The following is a 15,077-nucleotide window of genomic DNA, read 5'->3' as shown; positions in this document are numbered from 1 at the left end:
AAAAAATCCGAAACTCCTAAGACTTCTTTAAGAATTTCTTACAAAAACATGCTGGAAGACAGTGGAACTTGTTTTCACCCAGAAGGTATTTTTCATTTTAATAGTTTACACTGATCATCAACAGATGTGGAAGCCACATCCTTTTGTTGGGTTGGTTCTTCAGTCACTTAAGCAGAGAGAGAGATGCATCTACTCAAGGTTGGCACTCAGAGAAACAATGCTGCCTCTTCCTGGCTCATGAAATTCAGCTTCCTTTGGCTGCTTAGCCAGCACTGTGGCAGAACCAGCGCTGTTTGGACTGCTTACATGAACATATCATTTCATGTTGGGAATCGCATGTTGTCAGAGTTGGGGGAGACTGGCGTGTTTGGAAGAAGCTCCACTTTGAAGAGAGTGGCAGGAGTCATCGTGCCTCCAGAGGGAAAAACGCAAAATGCCTGCAGCCCCAATACCAGTTTCAGGAAGCTGAAGAACTCGCAGACATGGCTCGCTCTTGTCGAACGGGGAGGCTGTACCTTCACCCAGAAGATCAAGGTGGCGGTGGAGAATGGAGCCAGTGGAGTGATCATCTATAACTTTCCAGGAACTGGCAATCAGGTCTTTCCCATGTCTCATCAGATATTTGAAGACATCGTTGTGGTGATGATTGGTAACTTAAAAGGCATGGAGATTTTGCATTTAATTCAGAAGGGCGTTCATGTGACCGTCACGATTGAGGTGGGAAGAAAACACATCATCTGGATGAATCACTATTTTGTCTCTTTTGTGATTGTCACAACCGCTACGTTAGTGTATTTCATCTTTTATCATATTCGAAGACTGTGGGTAGCAAGGGTTCAGAACCGGAGGTGGCAGCGGTTAACAAATGATCTCAAGAAAGCATTTGGCCAGCTTCAGGTTCGGGTACTGAAAGAGGGGGACGAGGAAGTAAGCGGCAATGGAGATAGCTGCATAGTTTGCTTTGAACTCTATAAGCCTAACGATACAATTCGTGTTCTGACCTGTAAACATTTTTTCCACAAGAATTGCATTGACCCCTGGATCTTAGCCCATGGGACATGCCCCATGTGCAAATGTGATATTCTTAAAGCTTTGGGGATTCAGATGGATGTTGAAGATGGAACAGAGTCTTTGCAAGTTCTAATGTCCAACGAATTGGCTGATATCCTGTCATCTAGTGAAGAGGGCACAAATAATGAACTTCCTCCTTCAGGAAGGTCAGATAAAGTGACACACGTGGAGGAGGAGGAGCCCCTTCCTTCTCAGGACGTCGGCCAGTCTAATTCAGTAGCAGCGGACATCCATCCTCCGCCTTGACAGCATGGCCTTCAAGGAAGTGAATTAAACCTGTTTGTGAAATCAGGTCCTAAATACTGACAAGCAGTTTGTCCAAGGTGTGATTTTCGTGTCTTTTTTGTTGTTGTTACTTTGGTAATTTTCTGCATTTGTCAAGTCTCAGAAAAAAGAAAAAGCCCTAGCAGGGTTTTTTTGTTTTTGTTTTTCCTGTTTCTCACCTTTACTAAATGTAATTTTTTTGTCAGTGTATGTTGCTCCTGTGAGTATTTATGTTTATTTCTGTGTGCACATGAATTTTTTTTTTTTAACTTTTTGGTCACCCCATGTGGCTTGCAGGATCTTAGTTCCCTGACCAGAGATTGAACTCGGGCCACCACAGTGAAAGTACTAAGTCCTAACCTCTGGACTGCCAGGGAATTCCCAACCAAGGACAAAATTTATTCCTGAATTTTTTTGCATATATATTGGGCTTTATTTTGGTAGGAAAATTGTTAATATATTTACATGTTCCTTATAGTACAGAAACTATCAATGGAATTTGAAAAACATAAATGAGCTTTTATAAGCTAGGGAGAATAAAATTTATCTTTTGATATTTTTAGTACAATATGCTAACTTGAAAGTCTTTGTGCTGTGTTCTCTTCATTCTTGGTGTGAAAATTTTGCTGTATGGAATTGTACTGTTTTGACACATAATTCTGTTCAAGCCATTAGTATATTTTATGTGATCTGTGTATATACGGTGATAGGAATTTTAGAGTTAAAATACCAGCACTCTTTAAGGGAATAGCAGATATTTCAGCACCGAGTATTGCTAATCATAATTGTTACATGTTCATAATGTATAGAAAGACTTAAATAAAGAATTGCTGTGGTTAGTCATAGTGTATTTGTTTCACTTATGCCCTACCCCACTCCCTAGTTAATTTTTTGTCATTAAAACACTGTAACTATGTCATTATTTTGTAGATAAGTACTAGAATGTAGAAGTTATTAATGACTTGCTGGGATTGTTAGTTTTGTTCACTCTGTATTCCCAGGATCCAGCACGACGCCTGACTCAAATATTTGAGTAAATGAATAATTATTTTTTGAATAATGTAATTATTATGTGTTAATCTGAAAAAACTGGACTGTTTATCTAAATCACAGAAAATAGTGGAAACTTAATCCTGAAAATTTTCATCCCAAATCACTTTGATGAAACAAAAATTTAATTTTTAGCCCAGGCAGGATTCAGTATCACAATTTAGCATGGATAATTTTACTTAAGAGCCTTGAACTCTCCAAGGCTGACATGGGGATTTGAATTCTTGTACGACCCTAGAGAGAGCTCTATTAAGAGGAATTTTGTGAGTTGTTGTGTGCTATCAATATTGGAATGCACAGCCAGGCAGGAAGGCAGTAGTTGATTCTAACTGCAATGCCAAGGAAGACTGTTTAAAGGAAGAAGTACACTCCTCTAAGACCAGAGAGAACTGAGACACAGAACAAATCTAAGCAGATGGCCAGGTGCTTTCAGTCCCCAGAACCAGGGTTCTCAGGTCATTATCGTTCTGTGTACTCTTGGCAAATTCATGTGGAGTGTGTATTCCATGTTAGACCAAACACTTGGGAAATTTGTTGTTTGCTCTTCACACTGATACTGACAATTGTCTTGTCCATCTTTCCACTACACACATTTTCTCCTTTCTCTCCCATGCCTCCACTTGATTCATTATTGTCCATTTTAGATCTGATTTACCTTCTTGTGTGAGAAATTGGCATGAATATGCTTTTATAATCAAGCATTTATTTGTTAATGTGGACATCAAACATTGAACACAATGTGCTTATGATCTTGATTTGAGATTTTCAACAGATGTTCATTAGAGGATAGTTAGAGTCTGTTTGAAACAGAAGGAAAAGGTCCCATCAGGGAACTCGGGAGCTATGATTGCTTTAGTGCCTACCAGGTGGCAGGAAGCGAGCGGCCCGAGTTCTTTGCCTAGCTGTTTCGTATGTCAGAACAAAACAGCAGTTTTAATCCTTGTCTTTAGAATGCTGTAAACAGATCAATAAACCACTTTTACTCTGGGTTTAATAACCAGAACCTGGAAATAGCACTGCTGTGTCAAATGTCAGGTATTATTCATTGTAATAGTTTTTTATACCTATTCTTTGGGCTACACGTTTTCTCTTATACCTAGTGATGCAAATGTATTTTACCATAATGGCGTGGGACCATAATATGAATTATTTTGCCCCTAATACCAATGTCATATGAATTTGCCTTGCATTCCTCCTTTGTATATATTTTTGCATTTCTCTGGTAATTGATTCCCCATGCTCACCTCACTAGGTAGGGGTTTGACACTCCTTATAAAAATGACACTTGTTTGTTTATTATGGGGATAACTTGGACTTAATGTTTACTGACATGAAAATGATTCTAAAGCACTTGACCACTGATTGAGTGAAGCTACAGGTAAGTTTACCTATACAGTAAATCATAAGTGTTGCCTCATATTCAAAGGCACAGTATGTTTATAGTATGTATCCCTGTTTCTTGGCTATAGATTTACTCTAGTCATCCTATAGAGAGATGTTGGTCAGCCATAATATTTACAGTAATGTATTTCAAAGGATTTAGTGAGCCAGGATCTGGCATTTCTGATGGTATTTAAGCATAGTATATAAAGTGTTTTCTCCTATCACACAACTCACTGGTTTTTGAAGCAGCTTGCATGAACAAGTGGGAGAAAGGATCAGACTTTGAAGAAGCGTTAAAGAGGAAGCCTTCACACATTGATACTGTGAAGTCCATTTAATGGCAGCTTCATGTTCCTGCTCCATCATTTACCGTGAGCACTAGTTTTTGTAGTTTAGAATTTATTTGGTTTTTGTACTTCTTTTTTTTTAATGATTAGTGCTTAGTAATGAAAAATAAGGATTATGGGTTATTATAATTATTAATACAGAAATATGCATACCTAGTTTTCTAAACTAAGAATTTGGGGGGGAGAAGAGAGATTGAGTAATGTACTTTAAGTTAGAGACATGATCTGGTCCCTGGGCACGGGTGTTAGAGTTGTATGTACATTTTACACTCTACAACACTTGCACATTTTATAATACTTCAGTGTATATTTGTTGTTTAGTTGCTCAGTCGTGTCCAACTCTTTGTGATGCAATGGACTGAGGTACACCAGACTTCCCTGTTCTTCACCATCTCCCAGAGCTTGCTCATACCCATTGAGTCGGTGATGCCATCCAACCCTCTCATCCTCTGTCATCACCTTCTCCTCCCACCTTCAATCTTTCCCAGCATCAGAGTCTTTTCTAATGAGTCCACTCTTCGAATCAGGAAGCCGAAGTATTGGAGCTTCAGCATCAGTCTTCCAATGAATATTCAGGACTGATTGTCTTTAGGATTGGCTGGTTTGATCTCCTTAATGTATATATTAAGCTCAAATATCATCATAACCTCACAAACAAAATGTCCCTTTTTTTTTAATAGCGACACCACAGCTTATAATATCTGTCTTTACAATTATGCTGTCATTTTTGTCAGGCCTCTAAGATGTTTTCTTTGATTTCAGCTGCTGGTAGGAATTTTTCTTCTCATTGTTGATGCCCAGGGTAACTGATTTGGGGACGTTCCTACATTAGTAACATTTATCTCCTAATTCAGCAGCACTGTTGCTGCTTCTTTGGTGGCTCAGATGGTAGAGACTCTGCCTGCAATGCAGGAGACCCAGGTTCTATCCCTGGATTGGGAAGAGCCACTGGAGAAGGCAATGGCTACCCACTCCAGTATTCTTGCCTGAAGAATTCCATAAATAGAGGAGCCTGGCCAGCTACAGTCCATGAGGTCACAGAGTCAGATAAGACAGAGCGACTAACACTTCCACTTTCATTGCTGCCACATAAGTTCTGTCAGTTCTAAAAACTTCCCAACTTAACGGCGACTTCTTCAGCATTCTTTCTCTGAATCCTCTTGACCTTCCTACCATTTGCTCTTTGTTCTCATCCCAAGCAGAGTTGCCCGTAACCATGCTTTCTCATCCCATCTTATCTTCTCCAGCTTCAGCCTAGAACCAGTTGTAAGACATTTCAGTCTTATTCTGTGTACCAAGTGATACCGAATTTCTTGTTTTCCACACTTTTTTTCTATAGTATCATTCGCCTACCCTGATTTGTCTCTGTTGATATCCACCAGATCTTTACTTCTGTTTAAAAATTCTTATATTAATCTCAGCTATTTCTATTCCTCCATAGACCAGTACTTCTTAGCCATGGTTACACATCAGAACCTCCTGGAGAGTTTTTAAAATGCTCAGTACCCTGACTGTACCCAAGACCTCTGGGATAGGGCCTTGGTACTGGGTACCCAGGTGTTTCCAACGTGCAGACAAGTTTGAAAACCACTGCCAAAAATAAGGCTGTTCCAAAAGGCCTTTATGTTAGTTGGGTTCCCAATTTCATCCTCTGATTCCTTCAGATTTACTTACTGTCATTTTCCTGAAAATATGTAGATAAACATCTAAATATCAAGTTATAAAGGATTACATTTCATGGAGAGAAATTGATAAAGATTTCTGGGTGTATGGAGGAGTGGATTTCAACTAGAGAAGCAAGGAACTCTTAAATAAGGAAATAACATTTGAAATGGAACTGCTCAGTGTGGAAGAGGACATTCTCATGGAAGAAACAGTGAACAACAGTGTATTTTAAAGAAGTTTGAGTGTCATGTAGAATTTTGGTTACGGAAAATGAAGAACGGGAATTTTGGAGGTGGTTGTAATAACCCAGGAGTTGATAAGGTGAAAATATGAACAAAAACAGCAGGTGAATTGGGTGAGATGAATCAAAGGTGGGTCATGTCCCAGATAATATTCTTTGATTTTATTTGCTGATGGGAATTTTCTACTTCATTTCTTACTGACCAAAGTAGCAGTGATTTCAAAACTTAACCTCTACCCGTAATTTTCATCTGCAGTTTAGCAACCTGCAGAGTGAATGCAAAAGAGAAGGGGGTGGTCTAGAAGGAGTTGAGGAGGAGTGAAGAGTTAAGCATGACTCCTTGGTTTCTGACCTGGGCCTATAGGAGGTGATATCATTCACTGAGGTAGAAAATATAGTTAGATGAAGCAAGTTTAGGGTAGAAGGGGAGTTCCAATTTTTAGTATGCACAATTTGAGGAACCCAAAGAACTTACAGGTGCTTTACTACATGACTCAAAGTATAGGTCTGTGCTAATTAAGGTAAAATACAGCAAAAGACATGATATATGCTAAGTGCTTAATTGTAGTAATTTATTAATCAGAATTCATCTGTTTACTTTCACATTAATTGTAATTTACTATTAAATGAAATTTAATGTTACTACTTTGAACCCCTATCTCCATTTGCAAAGTTGTAGTAATAGGCCTTTTTCTCTCAAAAATGTGTGACAGCCTGAGTAAAGTTGATGATTGTCAAAATGATGATGAGGGTGGTAGTGATAACAAGAGCTACAGTACACTTACCATTATATAAGCTTCACAGGTAGAAACCCACTAATCCTAACAGTAACTCTGAGGTAGGTGTTATCAATACCCCCATTCTTTAGATGAGGAAACTGAGGCCCAGCCAGGCTAAGTAACTTGCCCAAAGTTAAACAGTCAGTATGTGGCAGAGCCTGTATTTGAACTCAGTCTGGTTCCACAGCTCCTGATCTTTACCACTACACTACAGGTGGCTTGAAAAGCTAGTTTTTAAGTAATGGGGAACATGTTTAGGTGAGTCTAATGTTGAGGACTTAAAGGATTGGGCCTTAGAAGAAAAATCTTAACTATAGGGCCTGAAAGTGCTAACAGGAGGGGGTTAAAGTAGTAACTCATGAGATGTAATTAGGCAAGAGGCGTGTGGGTAGACGAGGGTGTGGGAAGGGTATATCTGATTGAGTGAAAAAGCAAAATTAAGCTCTAGGAATGGCCACTCCCAATTAGAGGTACTGATGCTGAAAACGAGTCATTCCCTCATGTAAAAACTTTAGTCAGAGGGGTTTTCCATACCTTTCCTTTCCTCTGAAGTTGGAAAGGGACAAAAAAGAAATTTTTATAATTCTCCTAATAACATCAGTTTGTTTTAGAAGTTTGGGCCTTGGAAGCACACTTGCCCTATTGAAAAGAACATCATGCTTTTCCACTCGATGACCTGCACACTCATATCCTTGCCCCAGGGCAGAACATCTCGGAACAGTGGTCCTCAGACCAGCAGCATGAGCTTCACCTGAACTCATATAGTTGTTGGAACTACACAGTCTCAGGCCCCACTGCAGACCTAAACTCTGGGGGACCCAGAATCTATTTTAGCAAGTCTTCTATTTGATTCTGATGGACATTCAAGTTTAAGAACCTCTCCTGTCTCAGAGGGTCAGTTCATTCTCAGAAACGGATGCATCACACAGTTGTAATCAGATAGAAATAATGTAAATGAAAATAATCGTAAATTTTAAAACCTTGCACAAATAAAAGTTGTTAAATTTTCCAAGACACATGTTTAGGTGCATTTCAGGTGCTGCTGCTCTCAGATTTTATGCATAGCTTGTGCATTAATGCTTGCTCCTTTCCTTTTCCAGTTCTGGCTTCTTTACCACCACTCTCACATTGCGAAGAGAGTTGTAAGGAAATGAATAGATAGTAGATAGCAGCTTATTAATTTCACAGTAAAGGTTAGGAAAATGAGAAGCTGAAACAGCTTGGGGAGTCCATGCACTGGACTAGGCAGCCCACATTGGAAAGGATAGTATTTCACACCACCTATTCACTAAATCCTGGACTTCACTGGTGGCTCAGAGGGTAAAAACATCTGCCTACAATGCAGAAGAGCAGGGATCAATCCCTGGGTTGGGAAGATCCCCCTGGAGAAGGAAATGGCAACCCACTCCAGTACCCTTGCCTGGAAAATCCCATGGATAGACGGAGGAGCTCACTTTTCACTTTCTTTCATTCACTAATGGTCTGAAAATAACATATGAAAACAGTGGGATGTACATGGAATTCAGAAAAGAAACATAAATTCTTAGGTTTGGGACCATAAAACCAGCTTCACAAACACTGGAGGGAGAGTCAGTGTCTTCAAAATTGTAGCTGAAAGTAAGTACAAGACGAGTCATTGAGCATCTAAGCAGTTCATCTCAAGGTGCTTGGCCTTTCCTAGTGCATTAATGGACCTCCCTGGTGACTCAGACAGTAAAGAATGTCCCTGCAATGCAAGAGACCAGGGTGCAATCTCTGGGTCAGGAAGGGAATGGCTACCCACTCCAGTATTCTTACCTGGAGAATTCCTTGGACAGAGAAGCCTGATGGGGCTACAGTCCATGGGGTTGCAAAGAGTCAGACAGGACTGAATGACTAACACACAACACACTGCGTTAATAGAAGCATTGCTTCTGTAACTAGAATTGCTGTCCATTTGCATTAATATATTTTTCTCATATGGCATATTCATTGGTGAAGCATTTCATGCATGCATTCATTAAATATTGATTTGCCCTGGAAACACAGGGATGAGTAAACCCAGCGCCCTCAGAGCTTTCTTTCTACTGGAAAGAAATTATAATAAATATAATTTATTGAATAATTGTAAGTGCTGTGTAGGAAAACAAAATAGGATGGAATTGTCAGAGGCAGAGTTGGCAGTTTTAAATAGAGGTTTTGTCAAGAAGATGACTACTTGGGCAGAGGGCTGAAAGGAACAAGGGTCCCATGCTAAAAGAAAGAAAAGTGGAGTGTGTGCCAGGAGAGCCCCTGTCACCTCAGGAGTGTTTAACCTGGAAGGCTGAAGACAGTGTTGCTGCTGCTGCTAAGTCGCTTCAGTCATGTCCGACTCTGTGCAACCCCATAGACAGCAGCCGACCAGGCTCCCCCGTCCCTGGGATTCTCCAGGCAAGAACACTGGAGTGGGTTGCCATTTCCTTCTCCAATGCATGAAAGTGAAAAGTGAAAGGGAAGTCGCTCAGTCATGTCCAACTCTTAGCGACCCCATGGACTGCAGCCTACCAGGCTCCTCCATCCATGGGATTTTCCAGGCCAGAGTACTGGAGTGGGGTGCCATTGCCTTCTCCAGAAGACAGCATTAGCTGCTGTTAAAACCTGAAGAATGGCCTTGGGGAGAATTTAGATAGCCTCTACTATCACAGAGGTAAGAAGTAGGTGAGAAAGTGACAGCTACCTGTGGAAACAAAGGACTTTCCGGTAGTTGGTCCTGTCCATAGACAGGTTGAGCTTCCCAGGTGGCACTAGTAAAGAACCTGCCTGCCAATGCAGGAGACAAGAGACCTGGGTTTGATCCCTGGGTCGGGAAGATCCCCTGGAGGAGGAAATGGCAACCCACTCCAGTATTCTTGCCTGGAGAATTCCATGGACAGAGGAGCCTGGCGAGCTAAAGACCATGGGGTCTCACAGAGTGACACAGCTGAATTGGCTTAGCAAGCATGCACACACAGGTTATTGTCCCCCCATGAACTGGGGGTTTCTCTTCCCTTAAGGAGTTTGGTGGTTTGGATGTCGTTTTAATGATGGTGGCCACGGTCGTGAGAGAATTCAAGCTCTGAAAGGGTGATTGGATTTATACCTTTGAAGTCTTGCGCAATCCTGAAAATGACATTCTGAGATTAAAAAATATCATTATTCCACCCATAGTTGCCATCTGGTGGAAAAACAAATAATTACACAGTACAAACTGCAGAACTCATCCAACACGTTTTTATTTAGAGTCGTTACTTGCCAGGGAGATGTGGTTCTAAAGGTGTGGGGTTCATTTTTCTTTGACTTAAAGAATGTTTGCCTTTTTTTTTTTTTAATTTTATTTTATTTTTAAACTTTACATAACTGTATTAGTTTTGCCAAATATCAAAATGAATCCGCCACAGGTATACATGTGTTCCCCATCCTGAACCCTCCTCCCTCCTCCCTCCCCATTCCATCCCTCTGGGTAGTCCCAGTGCACCAGCCCCAAGCATCCAGTATCGTGCATCAAACCTGGACTGGCAACTCGTTTCAATGTTTGCTTTTAAGATTGATTTACTTTCCAGAAATTCTTTCTTAGTTTTGGAACTTCGTCTGCGTGTAGGCTCTTGGCTCATCAAGAGTAAATGACTTGCAGTCCTCAAGATTCATGTTTTCTTAGCTGCCGTTTGAAAGGGCAGTAGCTTATTTTCCAGTGCACTGATAGTCTTGTGGAAAATATAATTTGATTCTTAGAAATATCTTCTCCCAATTTCTGTGTCAACATCTTCTCAGAAAACTTTCTTGATGATGTATCTGCAGCAAAGGACTCATATTATTTTCAATCCATTGTGGATTATTTTGTTAAAACACAAGATCGTGTATTTCACTAACTCTGAAATATATAATGAAAATAATTTAAGTCAGTGGAGAAGACAGATAGTTACATGAAAGAAAAACTGATTCTTGTTGAAGTTTGACAGAAAACAGCAAAATTCTGTAAAGCAATTATCCTTCAATAAAAAATAAATTAATTTAAAAAATGTTATTTGTGAAAACAGGGCAGGAAGTAAATTTCAGAACAAAAGAGAATGTTTGCTGTTTATTTTAACTTACGGTTTCTTCACATTTGGTAATGGGATTGGTTAAATCAGTGATTTTCAAACCGCTACAGACTTTCTTCTGTTTTCCATATGTTTGCACATTTTTGTAACATGATGTTGGTATAAAATAGGGTACAGGAATGAAAGGGCAATGTCTCATCACTGCAAGTTTCTAAAGACATGTTCTCTACTTCTTAAGGAACAGGTAATGATTCGGGTGCTTGCATAGGTCCACAGATTCACAGTTTGCATAACTGATTAAGAGCACATTTTACTGTATTATTTCATGTAATACTCAAAAAACTGTGTGAGAAAAAGTGATATTTATTCCTATTCCTCCAGCGAGGAAACTGATGCAGTACAGCTCAGTCTCTCAGCTTGGGTCACACTTTGGACACTCAGGTCTGATTTCCTTTTGGGTTTTGGTACATTCTTTCATGGCCAAGAGCAGTGCAGCAGACATGAGGATGAGATAAGAAGCACTACACAAAGTTGGAATATTGTAAACCTGGAAACCACATTTTCTTCCATACAATGGAAAGAAATGATTTTAAGGATTTACTGAATATTAGATACTTAAACTGTAAAGTAATACACATTTTAAAAATTTATTTTCTATATCATTATAATACAGGGAAAAAAAAATCTCCAAACAAGCAAACCTCTCCATAATATAGGCAGAATAAAGCACCTCAACCTGTGAACTTGCTGCTGCTGTTGAGTCACTCAGTCATGTCCAACCCTTTGTGACCCCATGGACTGCAGCACTCCAGGCTTCCCTGTCTTTCACTATCTCCTGGAGTTTGCTCAGACTCATGTCCGTTGAGTAGGTGATGCCATCTAACCATCTCTTCTTCTGTCATCCCCTTCTCCTCCTGCCTTCAATCTTTCCCAACATCAGGGTCTTTTCCAATGAGTCAGTTCTTTGCATTAGGTGCCCAAAGCATTGGAGCTTCAGCTTCAGAATTAGTCCTTCCAATGAATATTCAGGACTGATTTCTTTTAGGATTGAATGATTGGATCTCCTTGTTGTCCAAGGGACTCTCAAGAGTTTTCTCTAGCACTACAATTCGAAAGTGTCAGTCTTCAGTGCTCAACCTTCTTTAAGGAGCTTTCAAAGTTTTCTTTAATTTTCTATAATACTGTGAAACGTTGAATGAAACGGGAAGAGTGAGGGAATGGGTTGGAAAGTGGGAGGGTGATGCCTTTCTTTCACTGTATATATGCATATAGGAGTTGACCTTTTTGCCCTTTAGACTTTCAGTCTGTACAGATCAGAAGCCCAGCTAGTAGTCAGTCATCATGCTTCTCTGTTTTTATTTGTGCTTGGATTGAGTGACTTGGTAGACTTCATTTCCTGCTCTATAGTTACAGGGTTAAGGAGATTTTCTTCATCAGCTTAGGGAGATTTAAACTAATCATTGAGCTGGAAAATACCTATAAAGGAATACTAAAGGATCTGCTATTAGCTCATATTAGAAGAAAAAAGCTTTATAAAAATTTGTAATATTGATGACAGGAATAGCATGCATATTTTTTCCCCCAAAAAAAGAGTTTTTTTATACTTTTCAAATCACATTTAAGTTCATCTGAATGCAAAGTCATCTCAATTCCTACTGCAGACAAAGTGAGAAGCCTTTGGTAGTTTAAGGGGTTTAGATCTGCTTTAAGGGCTTTAAGAGTTGATATAAGGAATTTAGGTAAGTTATAAGGCAGGATCTTTTGAGAGCATCTGCTTCCCAGTTTATAAAGGTCTAGACATATCACTTACACTTATTTATATATAGATATATATATATATATAGGTATTTTTTTAAGTTTGCTGTCAGTTTTTTTTTTTAATTTTATTTTATTTTTAAACTTTACATAATTGTATTAGTTTTGCCAAATATCAAAATGAATCCGCCACAGGTATACATGTGTTCCCCATCCTGAACCCTCCTCCCTCCTGTCAGTTTTAAGTTACAGTTTCTTAACATCTTTGAAGGGAATGGGATTGGTTAAAGGAGTGATTTCTAAACCTTGAAAATTCATGGATCAGAAAGGAAGAAAGGAAAAACCACCGAGGTCAAATATTTTTTGCCAAGAAAGGTCATGAGCCACTACAAAACAAAACTAACCCACCATCTACTGTTAACAGCACTGTATTACAGAGAAGTGATTTGTATCTATGATTTCTACAAATAATATATGGAATAAATTGAGCTTTATTAAAATTACTTTCAGTGTTCATTTCTTTACATTGAATCAGTGAAAACTTCATCCCACACTGGTCAAAACACCCCCATTTGGATTTAATAACTTTCCAAAATCCATTAGGACTACAGGGACCTCATTATTTTCTTCAAAATTTGCCTATCAAATGATACCATACCTTACAGAGGATTTTTAAAGGTGTGGTTCTAAAGAAGTTCATAGTCTAAGCAGGAGAGAGATATAATGATGCTGTACAGAATTTGCTCACTGGAGAACAGGTATGTTTCCTACCTTCAGAGAGAATGGACAACGCTAAGAAGGCCCAGCCACTCCAATACTCTTGCCTGGAAAATCCCATGGGCAGAGGAGCCTGGTAGGCTGCAGTCCATGGGGTCGCGAAGAGTCAGACACAACTGAGCGACTTCACTTTCACTTTTCACTTTCATGCATTGGAGAAGGAAATGACAACTCACTCCAGCGTTCTTTCCTGGAGAATCCCAGGGATGGGGGAGCCTAGTCGGCTGCCGTCTATGGGGTTGCGCAGAGTCGGATACGACTGAAGCGACTCAGCAGCAGCAGCAGCAGCAGCAGCAAGAAGGCCCAGAATGAACATGTGGCATAAACTGTGGACAGCTTCACAGAGCAGGAAAGAGTGGCAGGAGTATATTCTGCCTGATTCTCTTCATTCTGTCTGCTCCTTACTTTTTCCCCTTCAGTTTAATGAGCCATAAGTTGATAAATCATCACATTTGATTGCATGGTCTAGGCTTAAATTTTCAGTCCTCTACAGTTTGGCTGTGTGACCTCAGACAAGTGTCTTTACCTCTCTGTGCTTTAGTTTCTTACCTTTAAAATAGATACCACCACCTACTTTATGTTTCAAGGTTAATATAAATAAAGACCCTGGAATAAATTTCAGCTGTTTTCAAATGCAGTCTTTCTCATGTGACTTCCTGACTTGAGCATTTGGATGGCAGTCCATGCTCTGGGGATAAAGACTAGACACCTTTTGAGGACTTATAGTCCCTTCTCTCTCATCACTGTAGGTTCATTCCCTTCACCAAAGCCCACTGAGACCAGCTGTGTCCCACTCACCCCACTCTCCCTTGATCTCCCCTCACGTCTCAACTGATTTCTTCTTTGTCTTCACCCCTCATTCACCTCCTCAGGGAAGATCTGTGACTTCCTCCAGTAGATTCACAGCCTTGCTACAAACTCTCATCATGCCCAAAATGCTCAGTTCTCAGTAACATTCATCATTCCACAGTCATTTTAGTTTCTGTCGTTTGTTTCTTCCACTATAAGTTCTGTGAAGGCAGCAAACCTATACCATTTTGCTCACCAGTAAATCCCCAGCACTGAGCACATTGCCCAGCATGGAGTATGTTTTGTTAAATATTTATGGAACAAATGGATGTGCTATTGGGGTGGAGACTGTTGGAGGTTAAGTATTTTTCTTTATTGAAACAGAAAGTATGTTTTTGGGAGCAGTGGAAGAGAATGCTGGAAAGATAGTTTGAGGGAGACTTGGATGGATGGTATGCCTGAAATTATATAGTGCCAACAGGGAATAATCTGTCAACTAGCTTTAGGCATGAGATGTGACCTGATAAGAAATAATGGTATTAATACTGGAAAACTGGGAATTACTTGATATCTAGTAAAATTAAATTCATCCCTTTTACCAAAAAAATTAATCATGGATTTGATAACACCTGAAAAATAGTTTAAGAAGGTTTATCCACGGGCTACATAGGTTATTGAAATTATTAAACAGTGTTTTCTTTGTTATTATTAAGGAGAAAAAGGCATCTCTTGTAAGTTGGGCTCTTGTTCTTTCTCAGTGTTTTTCTGGCTGAAAACATGTTGGCAGCCTTCCCAGGAACCATCTCAGAGATAGCCACAATGATTTGGCAAGCAGATAATGTTTTTCTCATCATTATACAATCCTTTTGAATCAAGAAGCAATGCATGTTTCAGATCAAAAGCAATATGTGAACAATAAGTA

At 39.6% G+C, this 15,077-nt stretch overlaps 2 protein-coding genes across 13 annotated transcripts in view; both read left to right on the top strand.

Annotated features, from left to right (window-relative positions):
* Positions 1–15,077, top strand: part of CADPS2 (calcium dependent secretion activator 2) — a 584,066-nt gene that overhangs the window by 182,357 nt on the left and 386,632 nt on the right. The window lies entirely within an intron of this gene.
* RNF133 (ring finger protein 133) lies at positions 179–2,172 on the top strand. Its single transcript, XM_055590811.1, has one exon. The coding sequence runs from the start codon at positions 184–186 to the stop codon at positions 1,315–1,317; it is 1,134 nt and encodes a 377-aa protein (XP_055446786.1). The 5' UTR covers positions 179–183; the 3' UTR covers positions 1,318–2,172.

Source organism: Bubalus kerabau, chromosome 8, assembly GCF_029407905.1.
Source record: "Bubalus kerabau isolate K-KA32 ecotype Philippines breed swamp buffalo chromosome 8, PCC_UOA_SB_1v2, whole genome shotgun sequence".
NCBI classification, from domain to species: domain Eukaryota; kingdom Metazoa; phylum Chordata; class Mammalia; order Artiodactyla; family Bovidae; genus Bubalus; species Bubalus kerabau.
This window is presented reverse-complemented; position numbering and strand designations above follow the sequence as displayed.